The sequence below is a fragment of the Pongo abelii genome, chromosome 15 (assembly GCF_028885655.2).
Source record: "Pongo abelii isolate AG06213 chromosome 15, NHGRI_mPonAbe1-v2.0_pri, whole genome shotgun sequence".
Taxonomy (NCBI): Eukaryota; Metazoa; Chordata; class Mammalia; order Primates; family Hominidae; genus Pongo; species Pongo abelii.
Genome location: NC_072000.2, coordinates 94,101,717 through 94,115,232, shown reverse-complemented (window position 1 = coordinate 94,115,232; position 13,516 = coordinate 94,101,717). Strand labels below are relative to the sequence as shown.

The 13,516-nt window shown below is 41.2% G+C and overlaps 1 protein-coding gene across 1 annotated transcript; it reads left to right on the top strand.

Annotated features, from left to right (window-relative positions):
- Positions 1 to 8,832: 8,832 nt before the first annotated feature.
- On the top strand, positions 8,833 to 9,842 carry LOC100432940 (cysteine and histidine-rich domain-containing protein 1-like; the record flags this gene model as incomplete). The annotated part of the gene is made up of 1 exon (XM_054530618.2): positions 8,833 to 9,842. A coding segment is annotated over one exon (774 nt), but the record flags the coding sequence as incomplete, so codon positions are not given.
- Between the last annotated feature and the right edge of the window lie 3,674 nt (positions 9,843 to 13,516).

Here is a 13,516-nt window from a genome sequence, read left to right as displayed (position 1 = left end):
CCTTAAACATTACATATGAGACCCTGTCCTAGGCTTGTGCAGCATTGAGAAAAATATAAGTCATTGTTCTTGCTGTTGAGATGTATACGGTTTATCCAGGTGATGGGTGTGGGGTAAGAAAGAAAATAAACAAAGGACAAGTTAAATATTACCACGTCACGTGGTGGTGAATGTAGCCTGTGATTCGTTGGTGTAGAGAATAAGGGCAGTTAGTTGAGGAGAGAGAGAGAGAAAGAACCTGAGATCTCTCAGAGGATAAGGTCCAAGCCCTTTGGCCAAGCATTTCAAGGCCTTCCACAATCTGGCTTCAACTTTATCTCCAATCTTCTCTCTCAGTATCCTCTATGTAAAACAGCTCTTCCAGCCAATTTGGTTGATTCCTGAAGAAATACACCTGCCTCTCTGTTTATACCATGTTAATTTAAGGAGTTTGAAATAAGATGAAGGAGAGATTGGAAACTTTACACACATACCTACACATACACACAAAATAATTTCAGAATAAAACAATTTAAACTGCCTTCCTTTTAAATCAAACAAATTCCTTAGCAGTAGTAAGTATAAAAACTTTCCATGCCTAATCTACCATTCTCCTTTCCCCTTCTGTCTGGCTAGAGTGGAATCAAAGCCCAGGGTGATCTTAGAAGCTACATGTTGAAGGAGGCAGAGCCTATAGCAGCCTGAGTCCCTGAATGACTGTGTGGAGGAAGTACCTAGCAACCAGGATTACCTCTATCAAACTGACGCATATGTAAGAAGTAAGCTTCTATTGTGATTAGCCTTTGACATTTGGAGTTTTTTATTCTAATAGCTAGCTTCTTAGCCACTCGGAATCCCCTTAACCAATATGGTCAGTTAATATGAAGACAAGGGGAAAAGCTATCACTATTGGCCTCAAATGGACATTACCTATTACACTGATAAAGGCTAACAGAATGGTATACATCAAGAGTGTGGATTCTGGCACCAAACTGCAGGATTTAAAGCCAGTTCTACTGTTTATCATCTATATAATCTTAGGCAAGTGTATTAGGCAGGGTTTTCCAGAGACACAGAACAGAAAGGATTCACACACACATGAGAGAACAATTGGTTCATATCACGGTGGAGGCTTGGCATATCTAAAATCTCCAGAACCTGATGGAGGAGGCCCAGGAAAGAGTCACAGTTCAAGTCCAAAGGCTGTCTGCCAGTGAATCATGAAGAGCGGTGCCGCAGAGGAAGTTCAAAGGCTGTCTGCAGGTGGGGTTTCTCTTGCTCAGGGGAGGTCATCTTTGTGTTCTATTCAGGCCTTCCACTAACTGCAGAAGCCTCATATGGAGGGCAATATGCTTCACTCAAAGTCCACTGATTTAATAGTAAAGGTCATCCAAAAACACCCTCACAGAAACATCCAGAATAATGTTTGAACAAATATCTGGGCACCATGGACCACCAAATTGACCCATAAAATTAACCATCCCAAGTCCACTCCTGTTGACTGGGCACCCCCACACATCTCCCTAAACTGTACTTAATCTTCAAGTAAAGACAATCATAAGGTTATAGCTCTGCCTAATGTGATAGAACTATCCTGTCTACAGCCAAAAACCTACTAACCCTTTCCCCAGAAGAGGAGGCAAAGTCCATGAATGATCTTTCTTCTTCACTTTGAGATCCTGTAGCCTAAGTATATGATGTAAAGGTAACAATACTTAAATACTAAGATACAAAGTCAATACAGCTTATGTTACACGATAAGCGGATAAGAGAGGAAAACACACACATTCATAACAAAATCAGGAAGAAATACTCAGGACAATTAGAGTCCCTGTCTCTATAACTGATCACTTTACTGTAGCTGGTATTTATGGCTACCTATATTCCCTTTTCCCTCAGCAAGTACCTCAGCTTGTTGTGGTTCTTTACCTGGTAGGATGAGCCAAATCTTCATTCCTGAAGGGTCTAGGCCATTAGTGGTCCTGTTGGGAGTGGGCTGTTGTAGTTTTCCATTGACTTTAATCACAGGGCATGACTAAGAGATGCCTTAAGGGATCTCCTGTATTCCAGACATACTGTTCCTTACATCCATTGTGGAATGGCACTCCAAAATTGCCTTGGCAGCCAGCATCAATCACCCCAGCCAGCACAGTCCCTCCCTTCTTGCCTGATGTTTAGAGGCCTGAGGAGCCCCAAGTAGCTGAGTGGCGGTCTTAACTCCCAGGTCAATGGAATCATTATTATGTTTCCTGGTGGAAGCATTCCTGCCTTTGGTACTAAGACCTCTATGCCAGCAGAGTATAAGCTGTGGGGACAGGAAACAAAAATGTTGCTGGTGGGTTATTAGGGGTAATAGTGGGTGGCACCACTCTTTTCCAACTCCTTGGTTTCTGGACACATGAATCCTGGTTATGGGGAGAACCAGCACTGTATTTTGGAGGCTGATTCAGAGCATACATGGCCTTCTGGAGAACGTTGCCCCAGCCCTGCAAGGTACTGCCACCTATCTGGTGCTAAAAGTCTTCAAAAGGCCATTTCACCCTCTATCAAGCCAGCTGCTTCAGGAATGTGGGGAACATGGCAAGACCATCTAATTCCATGGGCATGGGCCCACTGCCACACCTCATTTTCTGTGAAGCAAGCTCCTTGATCAGAAGCAATGCTGTGTGGAATACCATGATGGTGGAGAAAGCATTCTGTAAGTCTGTGGAATGTAGCTTTTACAGAAGCCCTGCACGAGGGGAAGGCAAATCTGTATCCAGAGTGTCTGTTCTAGCAACAACAAAATGCTGCTCCTTTCAGGGTCGAAGAAGTTTAATGTAATCAGCCTGACACCAGGTAGCTGGCTGATCACCTGGAAAACTGGTGCCATAGCAGGGACTCAGTGTTGGTTCCTGCTGCTGGCAGATTGGCCACTCAGCTATGGTGATAGCCAGGTTGGACTTGGGGAGTGGGAGTCCATGTTACTGAGCCCATGCATAACCTCCATCCTTGCCACCATGGCAATTTTGTTCATGAGCCCATTGGGGGATGACAGTTGTGGCTGGGGAAAGAGGCTGCCTGGTATCCATAGAACTGGTCAGCTTATCTGCTTGATTATTAAAGTTCTCCTCTGCTGAAACCACCCTTTAATGAGCACTCACATGGGACACAAATACCTTCCTATTTTTTGTCCCTTTAGAGGTCTATCCACATAACTCTTTCCTAGACTTCTTTGCCATCAATTTCTTAATCATTTTCCTTCGAAGCCCCTGACCATCCAACCAAACCATTGACCACCGTCTACTGTCAGTACCAAAATCTGTATTAATCAGGGTTCTCCAGAGAAACAAAACCAATAAGGTGTGTGTGTGTGTCTGTGTGTGTGTGTAGGAAGAAATTTATTTTAAGTAATTGGCTCACATCACGGTGGAGGTCTGGCATGTCTAGAATCTCCACAGTCTGATGGGGGAAGCTGCTAGGGTGGAGGCCCAGGAAAGAGACACAGTTCAAGTCCAAAGGCTGTCCGCTGGTGAACCAGGAAGAGCGGGTGCGGCAGAGGAAGTTCAAAGGCTGTCTGCAGGCGGAATTTCTCCTGCTTAGGGAAGGTCATCTTTGCGTTCTATTCAGGCCTTCCACTGACTGTGTGAGCCTCCCCCACATTATGGAGAGTAATTTTCCTTACTTAAAGCATACCAATTTAAATGTAAATCTCATCTAAAAACACCCTCACAGAAACATCCAGAATATCTGGACATCTGACCCAGCCATGCTGACACATACAAGTAACCATCACAGGAAGTTGCTCAGTCTCTTAGCGCCTTAGTTCCCTCGCCGATAAAATGGAGATAATAACAGAAACTTCCTGTTGGGTGAACATGAAGATGAAACGGGTTGATGCATGTGTTTACAGCAGTGCCTGCCCTCAGCACTCAGGGCTTGATCTTTCTTGTTATCATCACAGGCTTTGGCCCCAGGCTTCACCCAGGTGACAATACTAAGAACAAGTTTCAGCAGGGCCACCAAGAATAACAGGGGCCTTTTGTTGGGAACACCACTAATATGATGAGAGACTCGGTATGTTAGAATTCTGATGGGGTAGCGAAAGGAGACTTGCATACTACCTATTGCAGGCTACTCTGGCCAGTACACCATCAGTCAGTGGCGGTTTTTTTCTTGTTTTATTCCATGAATAAATTTTAATGTATTCAGTTTTCCCCCATAAACTGCTTATTTACTGCTCATATTAATGCAATGTGGCAAAACCATTTCCACGACTGGAGTCTTTTGCAACCTACTAGAGCATTTTTCCTGCTTTGCTGTCCCTTTGTGTCTTGTGAGAAAATTCATTTTTGCTCTACATGTTTTTGAATTAACTGGCACGTCTCAGGAATGTAAGAGCAACATAAATCCAGAGGCTGATGTAGAGCAGAGAGATTAAGAATCTGGCTGGGTTTGGCCAAAATTGGGTGTGAATCTTTCTGGGACCTGGCTCCTCAGCACAGGGTTATTGTGAGGATTGTATGGGGAGCCCCAACACATTGCCTGCTCCCCGGAAAGTGCTCAAGGAATGCAAACTAGGATGATTCCTTTCATAGCAATACCTTATACCAGGGGTCCCCAACCCCCAGGCCATGACCAGTACCAGTTCATGGCCTGTTAGGAACCAGGCCACACAGCAGGAAGTGAGCTGTGGGCATGCAAGCGAAGCTTCATCTGTATTGACAGCCACTCTCCATTGCTCACACGACCACCTGAGCTCCGCCTCCTGTTGACAGCGGCAGCATTAGATTCTTATAGGAAAGCAAACCCTATTGTGAATGCAAGGGATCTAGGTTGCATGCTCCTTATGAAAATCTAATGCCTGATGATCTGTCACTATCTTTCATCACCCCCAGATGGGACTGTCTAGTTGCAGGAAAACAAGTTCAGGGCTCCCACTGATTCTACATTATGGTGAGTTGTATAATTATTTCATTATATATTGCAATATGATAATAATAGAAATAAAGTGCACAATAAATGTAATGTGCTTGAATCATCCCAAAACCATCCCCTGACCCCAGTCCATGGAAAAATTGTCTTCCACAAAACCAATTCCTGGTGCCAAAAAGGTTGGGATCTGCTGCCCTATAGTGTTGTTAAATTGTTCCCCTTGCTCTGGGGAGATCTAGCTGCCTGGGTCCCTGAATGACTGTGTGGAGGAAGCCATCTAGCAACCAGGGTTGCCTCTGTCAAACTGTTAAATATGCAAGAAGTAAACTTCTTTTGTGGTTAGCCTTTGACACTTGGCGTTTGTTCTAGCAGCTAGCTTTGGAGATACTTTGCATTACCCTAACCAGTATGGTCAGTTAATATTGCAAGAAGGTCACTCACATTCTCAATGTCCTCTCCATCTCTACAGGCTTTGACCTACTGTAGAAAGTATCTCCTACACAACTTATTTACCCTCAGCATCTAAAAGCGTCAGTGCTTCTCTTTTTATGGAAATGTCCTACCTCCCCAGTTAGACAATACCATGGGTATGGATTTCAAGGTGCAAGAAATGCATTTCTTTACTGAATTTATTTCTTGAGTTTCTGTGCCACAAGGGTAGCAGAAAAGAAATTCTAGGTAGTTTGGGGGTTTTCTAATGTTTTTTATTTGAACCCATGTTCTGGTTTATGGAGGCGTAGCTGGTCTTTAATATCATCTGATGGAGACATCCTCATTTCTTTGATATTTCATTGTCAGTTAACTGTGAGATTTTTACTCATTCTTTACTATAAGGCCCTTCAGGACTCAGCTGCCCCAATTCCCTTTATAGGTATATAAATATAAAGAGGCTTGTGTGAGAGTCCAGGGTATCAGAGAATCTGTCTGTGGGTCAGTGGGTAGAAGAAAGTACTAAGGACAATAACAACAACAAAAACAGTGAAGATTTTTATATATCAAAAATATAATGCCGCCACAAAAAGTAAGCCCCTTGAGAGCAAGAACTGTATCCTGACCATATCCTGGTATCCTGTCCAGCAAATCAAGTTTTTCTTTTCTTTTCTTTTTTTGAAACAGCGTCTAATTCTGTCACCCAGCGGGGAGTGCAGTGGTGCCATCTTGGCTCACTGCAACCTCTGCCTCCTGGGTTCAAGTGATTCTCCTGCCTCAGCCTCCTGAGTAGCTGGATTACAGGTGCACACCACCATGCCCAGCTAATTTTTATATTTTTTGGTAGAGATGAGGTTTCACCATGTTGACCAGGCTGGTCTTGAACTCCTGACCTCAATTGATCCCTGCATTAGCCTCCCAAAGTACTGGGATTACAGGTGTGAGTCACGGCACCAGGCCAAATCAAGTTTTTCTTAATATTTGCTGCTGCTCTTAAATGAGGAAGAACAGTCAATGGGCCACAGAAACGGAAGAAAAAGATTCCCAGTGTTCTTAAAACAGTAACTTTGGCTGGGCATGGTGGCTCACGCCTGAAATCCCACCACTTTAGGAGGCCGAGGCAGGCAGATCACAAGGTCAGGAGATTGAGACCATTCTGGCTAACACAGTGAAACCCCATCTCTACTAAAAATACAAAAAATTAGCCGGGCGTGGTGGCGGGTGCCTGTAGTCCCAGCTACTCAGGAGGCTGAGGCAGGAGAATGGCATGAACCCGGGAGGCAGAGCTTGCAGTGAGCTGAGATCGTGCCACTGCACTCCAGCCTGGGCAACAGAGCAAGACTCCGTCTCAAAAAAAAAAAACCACAGTAACTTTAAGCATGGAAGGGCACTATTATGTACTGAATTACGTCCCTCCAAAATTCATGCATTCAAAGACCCCAAATATCTCAAAGTGTGACTATATTGGGAGATAGAGTTTTTAAAGAGGTAATTAAGCTTAAATGAGGTCACCAGGGTGTGCCCTAAACCAGTATAACTGACCTCCTTAAAAGAAGAGATTAATACTCAGACACATTCGGAGGGAAGGCTGCTGTGAAGACACAAGGAATTACTTTTATCTTCAGTGGTGGCTGCTAAGACCAAAAGAAGGCAGTGCTGTAATTGAGGAGGGTGGAACTGAGTTGAGTCTTCAGCTCTGTGTTGAAGGAAGTTTTTGAAAAGTCATACTATATAAGTTTGTTTCTCAATATGCAAAACTGAACATATTATTTCTGCCTCTAGCGATGTTGGAATAACCAGTTCTACTTGTTTCCTTCCTACCTGTAAACAGCTAGACAACTGGAAAATTATATGATACAATTGTTTTCAGATATTGGACAGCAAAAGTATAATTCCTGAGACAAAGGAAACAAAACAGAGTGAAAGAACCACCAGGGAGCTATAAACTGGAACATTCTCAGCATTCATGATGATCTGGAAGACAATCCAGTCGGTGTGGAGAAATCTCACTGATCATTGTATTAGCTTTCTGTGGCTACTGTAATACATTACCATAAATATGGTGGTTTAAAATAACAAAAATTTATTATCTTACAGTTCTGTGGATGAGAATTCTAACACAGATCTCACACTGGACCAAGATCACGGCATGGGGCTGTCCTTTTTGAAGGATGTAGGGAAGAATCCACTTCTTTGCCTTTTTCACCTTCCAGAGGCCACCTACTTTCCTTAACTCATGGCTTCCTTCCTCATCTTCAAAGCCAACAACATTGAGCCAGGTCCTTCTCATGCTGCTATCTCTTTGGTTCTTTCTTCAGCATCCCTATTCTGCTTTTAAGGACCCTTGAGCCCACCTGGATAACCCAGAATAAGTTCCCTATTTTAAGGCATGCTGATTAGCAACATTAATTCCAGCTGCTGCTACCTTAATTTCCCTCTGTCATGTAGCCTAACATTTTCCCAGGTTCTGGGGATTCAGATGTGAACATCTTTGGTGGAATAATTTTGCTTACTATAACCACTGAGGCATTTATTAGAGACCCCAGAACAGTCATGCCGTAGTATTATGATAAACTAGTCCTAAAGTGATGGCTACTCTAGACCCAACCTAACAAAGCCTAAAGACAAGCTTGAAAGGATTAAGCTGATCCAGAAGTACATTAATGCCTGTCAAAATAAACTTCAATACTCTTTAAAGAAAGGCAACAAAATCCAGACACAAATGTCACAAAACAATGTGACATTAATAATCACAATCAAAAGTTACTGGACATTCAAAGAAGCAGGAAAATATGATTCATAACCAGAAGAAAAACTAATCAGTAGAAATCATCCCATAATGACTGATAATGCAATGATCAAATGAGGACTTTAAAATAGTTCTTATGAATGCGCTCAAGAGTTTAAATAAAAACGTGACCACATGAGGAGAGAAATACAAACCATCAACATAAAGTCAATGGAATTTCAATGGAACCAAATGAAATGAAAAATTCACTGGAAATTTTAATTAGAGATTAGACACTGAAGAACAAAAGGTCAGTGAACTAGAAGAAATCATGAAAGAAACTATCTAGACTGAAGCACACAGAGAAAAAGTCTGAATAAAAAAGAAAGGCCTGGCGCGGTGGCTCACGCCTGTAATCCCAGCACTTTGGGAGGCCGAGGCAGGTGGATTGCCTGAGGTCAGGAGTTCAAGACCAGTCTGACCAACATGGTGAAACCCCATCTCTACTAAAAATACAAAAAAATTAGCTGGGTGCGGTGGTGGACACCTGTAATCCCAGCTACTCGGGAGGCTGAGGCAGGGGAATTGCTTGAACCACGGAGATGGAGGTTGCAGGGAGCCGAGATTGCGTCACTACACTACAGCCTGGGCAACAGAGTGAGACTCCGTCTCAAACAAACAAACAAACAAAAAAAAAAAAAAAGAAAGAAAGAGCGGTCGTTTCCCGAAGCCGGCAGCTGCCTCAGTCGTCAAACCGGTGCTAGCGACACGGGAGTGGCTAACACATCCTCTTGCCGTTCCTGGTGTTTGGGCCTTGCCTGCCTGCAACGGTGAGAAAAGAAAATGGCCTTGCAGGCTACAACTGGGGTTGCGGTCAGCGCTTTGATCATGAGACCAATTCCGATGATGCCTGTACATACCACCCAGGTGTTCCAGTCTTTCACGATGCTTCAAAGGGTTGGTCTTGCTATAAGAGAAGAACAACTGATTTTTCTGATTTCTTAAGCATTGTAGGCTGTACAAAAGGTAGACATAATAGTGAGAAGCCACCTGAGCCAGTCAAACCTGAAGTCAAGACTACTGAGAAGAAGGAACTATCTGAATTGAAACCCAAATTTCAGGAACGCATCATTCCAGCCCCTAAGCCAGTAGAAGCAATAAAACGGCCAAGCCCAGATGAACCAATGACAAATTCGGAATTAAAAATATCTGCCTCCCTAAAACAAGCACTTGATAAACTGTCATCAGGGAATGAAGAAGATAAGAAAGAAGACAACGAAGAAATTAAGATTGGCACCTCATGTAAGAATGGAGGGTGTTCAAAGACGTATCAGGGTCTAGAGAGTCTAGAAAAAGTCTGTGTATATCATTCTGGAGAAGCTATTTTCTATGAGGGGATGAAATACTGGAGCTGTTGTAGAAGAAAAACTTCTGATTTTAATACATTCTTAGCCCAAGAGGTCTGTACAACAGGGAAACACATGTGGACTAAAAAGGATGCTGGGACGCTGGGCGCGGTAGCTCACGCCTGTAATCCCAGCACTTTGGGAGGATGAGATGGTCAGATCACCTGAGGTCAGGAGCTCGAGCCCAGCCTGACCAACACAGAGAAACCTTGTCTCTACTAAAAATACAAAATTAGCTGGGCGTGGTGGCGCATACCTGTAATCCCAGCTACTCGGGAGGCTGAGGCAGGGGAATCACTTGAACCCGGGAGGCGGAGGTTGTGGTGAGCCGAGATCACATCATTGCACTCCAGCCTGGGCAACAAGAGCGAGACTCCATCTCAAAAAAAAAAAAAAGAAAAAAGAAAAAAAAGGATGCTGGGAAAAAAGTTGTTCCATGTAGACATGACTGGCATCAGACTGGAGGTGGACTTACCATTTCAAGCATATACTAAAAATTCACTTCCAGAACTTAGTCGAGTAGAAGCAATAGCACATTGTTAAATGTGCACATTGTATTTGAAGGAGAGAAGGAATTTGATCAAAATGTGAAATTATGGGGTGTGATTGATGTAAAGCAAAGTTACGTAACTTTGACTGCAACAAAGATTGAGATCACTGTGCGAAAAGCTGAACCGATGCAGTGGGCAAGCCTTGAACTGCCTGCAGTGAAAAAGCAGGAAAAACAGAAAGAAGACACAACAGATTGAGTGGGAGAGGGGAGGAAGGCTATCCTGTGTTTCAGAATTCTTAATATTGTGTGAAGTGGTGGCTTGCTGCCGTAATCTTTTGTTTTATTGTTGTGTTACTGAATCTGGCATTTCAGGGTTAACATTAGGTTCTTAAAAGCCAAAGTCAGTTTGTCTTTTTAGGCCTCTCGTCTTTCTTTTATGTTATATAAGATTGATTATTAATTTCTCCTTACTGGTAGGAACCATAGTTGTGTCCTGTACTTGAAGAGGATGGAAATAGCCCATAACTATAATTGCAGTATTTCTTTGTATTTCTCGGTTGAGCACAGAAATATTAAGGAACATGGTTTTTATGTCTTTCTATTATTCCATGATTAGTAAAGCAAGATGAAATGTCAAATTTTAATCAGTTTTTCATGGATTTGTGCTCTTACAGTACTTGAAAATATTTAAGGAGGAGATGAGAAGCTCTGCAGTTTTTTCTATGTGGGATGATTACTTTTTTAAGGAGGATTAATTCCAACGTAGTGTAGTAAGTAAAGGGGAATATATGAACTGTTTAACAAATTAGAATTTGTTTACAACTACTTGAATTTTTAAATTACATCAAAACTTACATTGCTGACAGTATGATGTAAGAGTATAGGAAGCATAAGTAAGAATGCAGAGGTATCAATTTGGTTAAAATTCACCATTTTATAAGACTAAGCAATAATCTTAAAAACCTCTTTCCTGAATATTTAAATGTGTTTGTATGGTGTTATGACTAATTGTTACTTAGTTAGAGACTAAACCCTCTTAAAACCTTTAATTAGTTAAATATAAAAAGAAATTATATATGTCTTGCCTCCCTGATGGAAAACTATATAAAATTGTAGACTTAAAAGGTTTGTGGAAATACATTAAGGTATCAGAAAACTAAATATATGGACTTGCTTTATATCTATCTATTACATGTTAAATAAAATAGCTTAATTCTTTTGGAGTTTTTTTAAAGTAATTCATGAAGAGCTTCACAATTCTAGTGATACAATGTTGATTATATATTTACTTTATTTATATTAAATATAGGTAACACAGAATTAGATTGTTTGGATAGGTTCTGAAGCAGTGCAGAACTCAAGAAGAAAAATTAGGAAATATTATGAAGTCCAGAACTCTGGAAGAACTTAGAAAGTTTGGGAATAAATTAAACTTATATAGAGTTAAAAAGAAAATAAAAGGAGTTTATTTCCCAAACCCCCTGAGTCTTTTCTTTTCCTTAGTATTTATGAAATTCTTACAAAGAAAAATTTCCAGAAGTACTATTTTTGTTAATAAAGCATATATATCATTCTACTACCATTAGCAAATAACTTAGATGTAGTGAATATAACTGTTAAAAGGTTTAGCTGTGTTACAAATAAAAACAAAAAGATCTGGCGACCAGACTTTCATGCCGTTACATTACCATGACAAGAAACTCTGGGCAGTAAAAGTTGGGCCCACATTGTGTGTATAAGTATCTAATACCTTGAGATCTACTTAAAAATCTTCAAGTTATCTTTCATGATTTAGGAACCATTTAGAGACACGAAGTCTTTACAGGTTGGGGGAAAGGTTGATACTTAGTTTGATTAAAAGTAATGATTAATATACCTTTTTTTTTTGAGATGGAGTCTTGGTCTGTTGCCCAGCCTGGAGTGCAGTGGCACGATCTCGGCTCACTGCAACCTCTGTCTCCCAGGTTCAAGCGATTCTCTTTGCCTCAGTCTCCCGAGTAGCTGGGACTACAGGCGCCCGCCACCACGCCAAGCTAATTTTTCATATTTTTTAGTGGAGACAGGGTTTCACCATGTTAGCCAGGATGGTCTCGATCTCCTGACATTGTGACGCCCACCTCGGCCACCCAAAGTGCTGGGATTATAGGCATGAGCCACCGCAGCAGGCCACCTTTTTTTTAATACTTCCTTCTGAGGCTGTTTTCCCCAAACAGGATCTTAATCTGATATATGTGATTGAAATATTATTTAAAGCAGTGAGTTATTGTAAACTCAGATTAGTTACATTGATCAAAACATTGATTTTTTAAGATATATATACACACACTTATATATATAGCTTTTATATTTAGTCTGGTTACATTAGTAACCATGGTATTTTGTTTCTTATTTCTTAAGGAGCCTTTGAAATTGTTGTCCAGATAAAAATCTGAACGATATTTATCTTAGACTCATACATAAAGGGACACAGTTATTGTCAGGTAGCATATGTTTTACTATCGGTTAATAAAAAAATGCTTTATTGATTTGTTTCTCTTAAAAAAAAAAAAAGAGGCTGGGCACCGTGACTCACGCCTGTAATCCCAGCACTTTGGGAGACCGAAGTGGGCGGATCACCTGAGGTCAGGAGTTCGAGACCAGCCTGGCCAACATGGTGAAAACCCATCTCTCCTTAAAAAAATACAAAAATTAGCTGGACATGGTGGCAGGCACCTGTAATCCCAGCTACTCGGGAGACTGAGGCAGGAGAATAGCTTGATCCTGGGAGGCGGAGGTTGCAGTGAGCCGAGATTGTGCCATTGCACTCCAGCCTGGGGGACAAGAGTGAGACTTTGTCTCAAGAAAAAAAGAAAGAACATTAATGACTCTTGGGAAAATATTAAGTGGTCTAATGTACAAAAAATAGGAGTCCCAGAAAAGGGAGAACAAAAAATTTATTTGAAGTAATAATGGCCAAAATTTCCCCCAATTTAATGAAAACTATAAATATATAGCTCTGAGGCTCAATGAACCCCAAGCAGAAAAAAATATAAACAAAACACGTCATAGTGAATTGCTGAAAGCCAGTAATAAAAAAGAAATTCTTAAAAGCAGATAATAAAGACATATTACATACAGGGAACAAAGACAAGAATATTCACAGACTTCTTGTCAAGAACAATGCAAGCCAGAAGACAATAAATATGTGTTGTCATGGAGCTAAAAGTTAAAAAAAAAAGTTAACACAGAATTCTATATCCAGCAAAAATAATCTTTAAAACAATAACATAAACAAAATAACACTTTTCATCCAGGAGACCTTCACGATAAGAAATGTTAAAGGGTTGCACAAAGTCCATCACGATCTTACACATGAAAAAATGCTTCTGTAAGAACATCTGCCCAACAACTGCCTGTCTAGCGTCAGATGAATGTCACTCTTATTATTGATCTTTATACCCAAGGATAAATATCTTCAAACAATTATGCAATTCTCCTCATTTTTTCTTTAAAAACTTTTGTCTTTCTTTAACTCCCTGAATATGCATATAGTTTATCACGGCATACATATTCCATTGCAATGCCTTA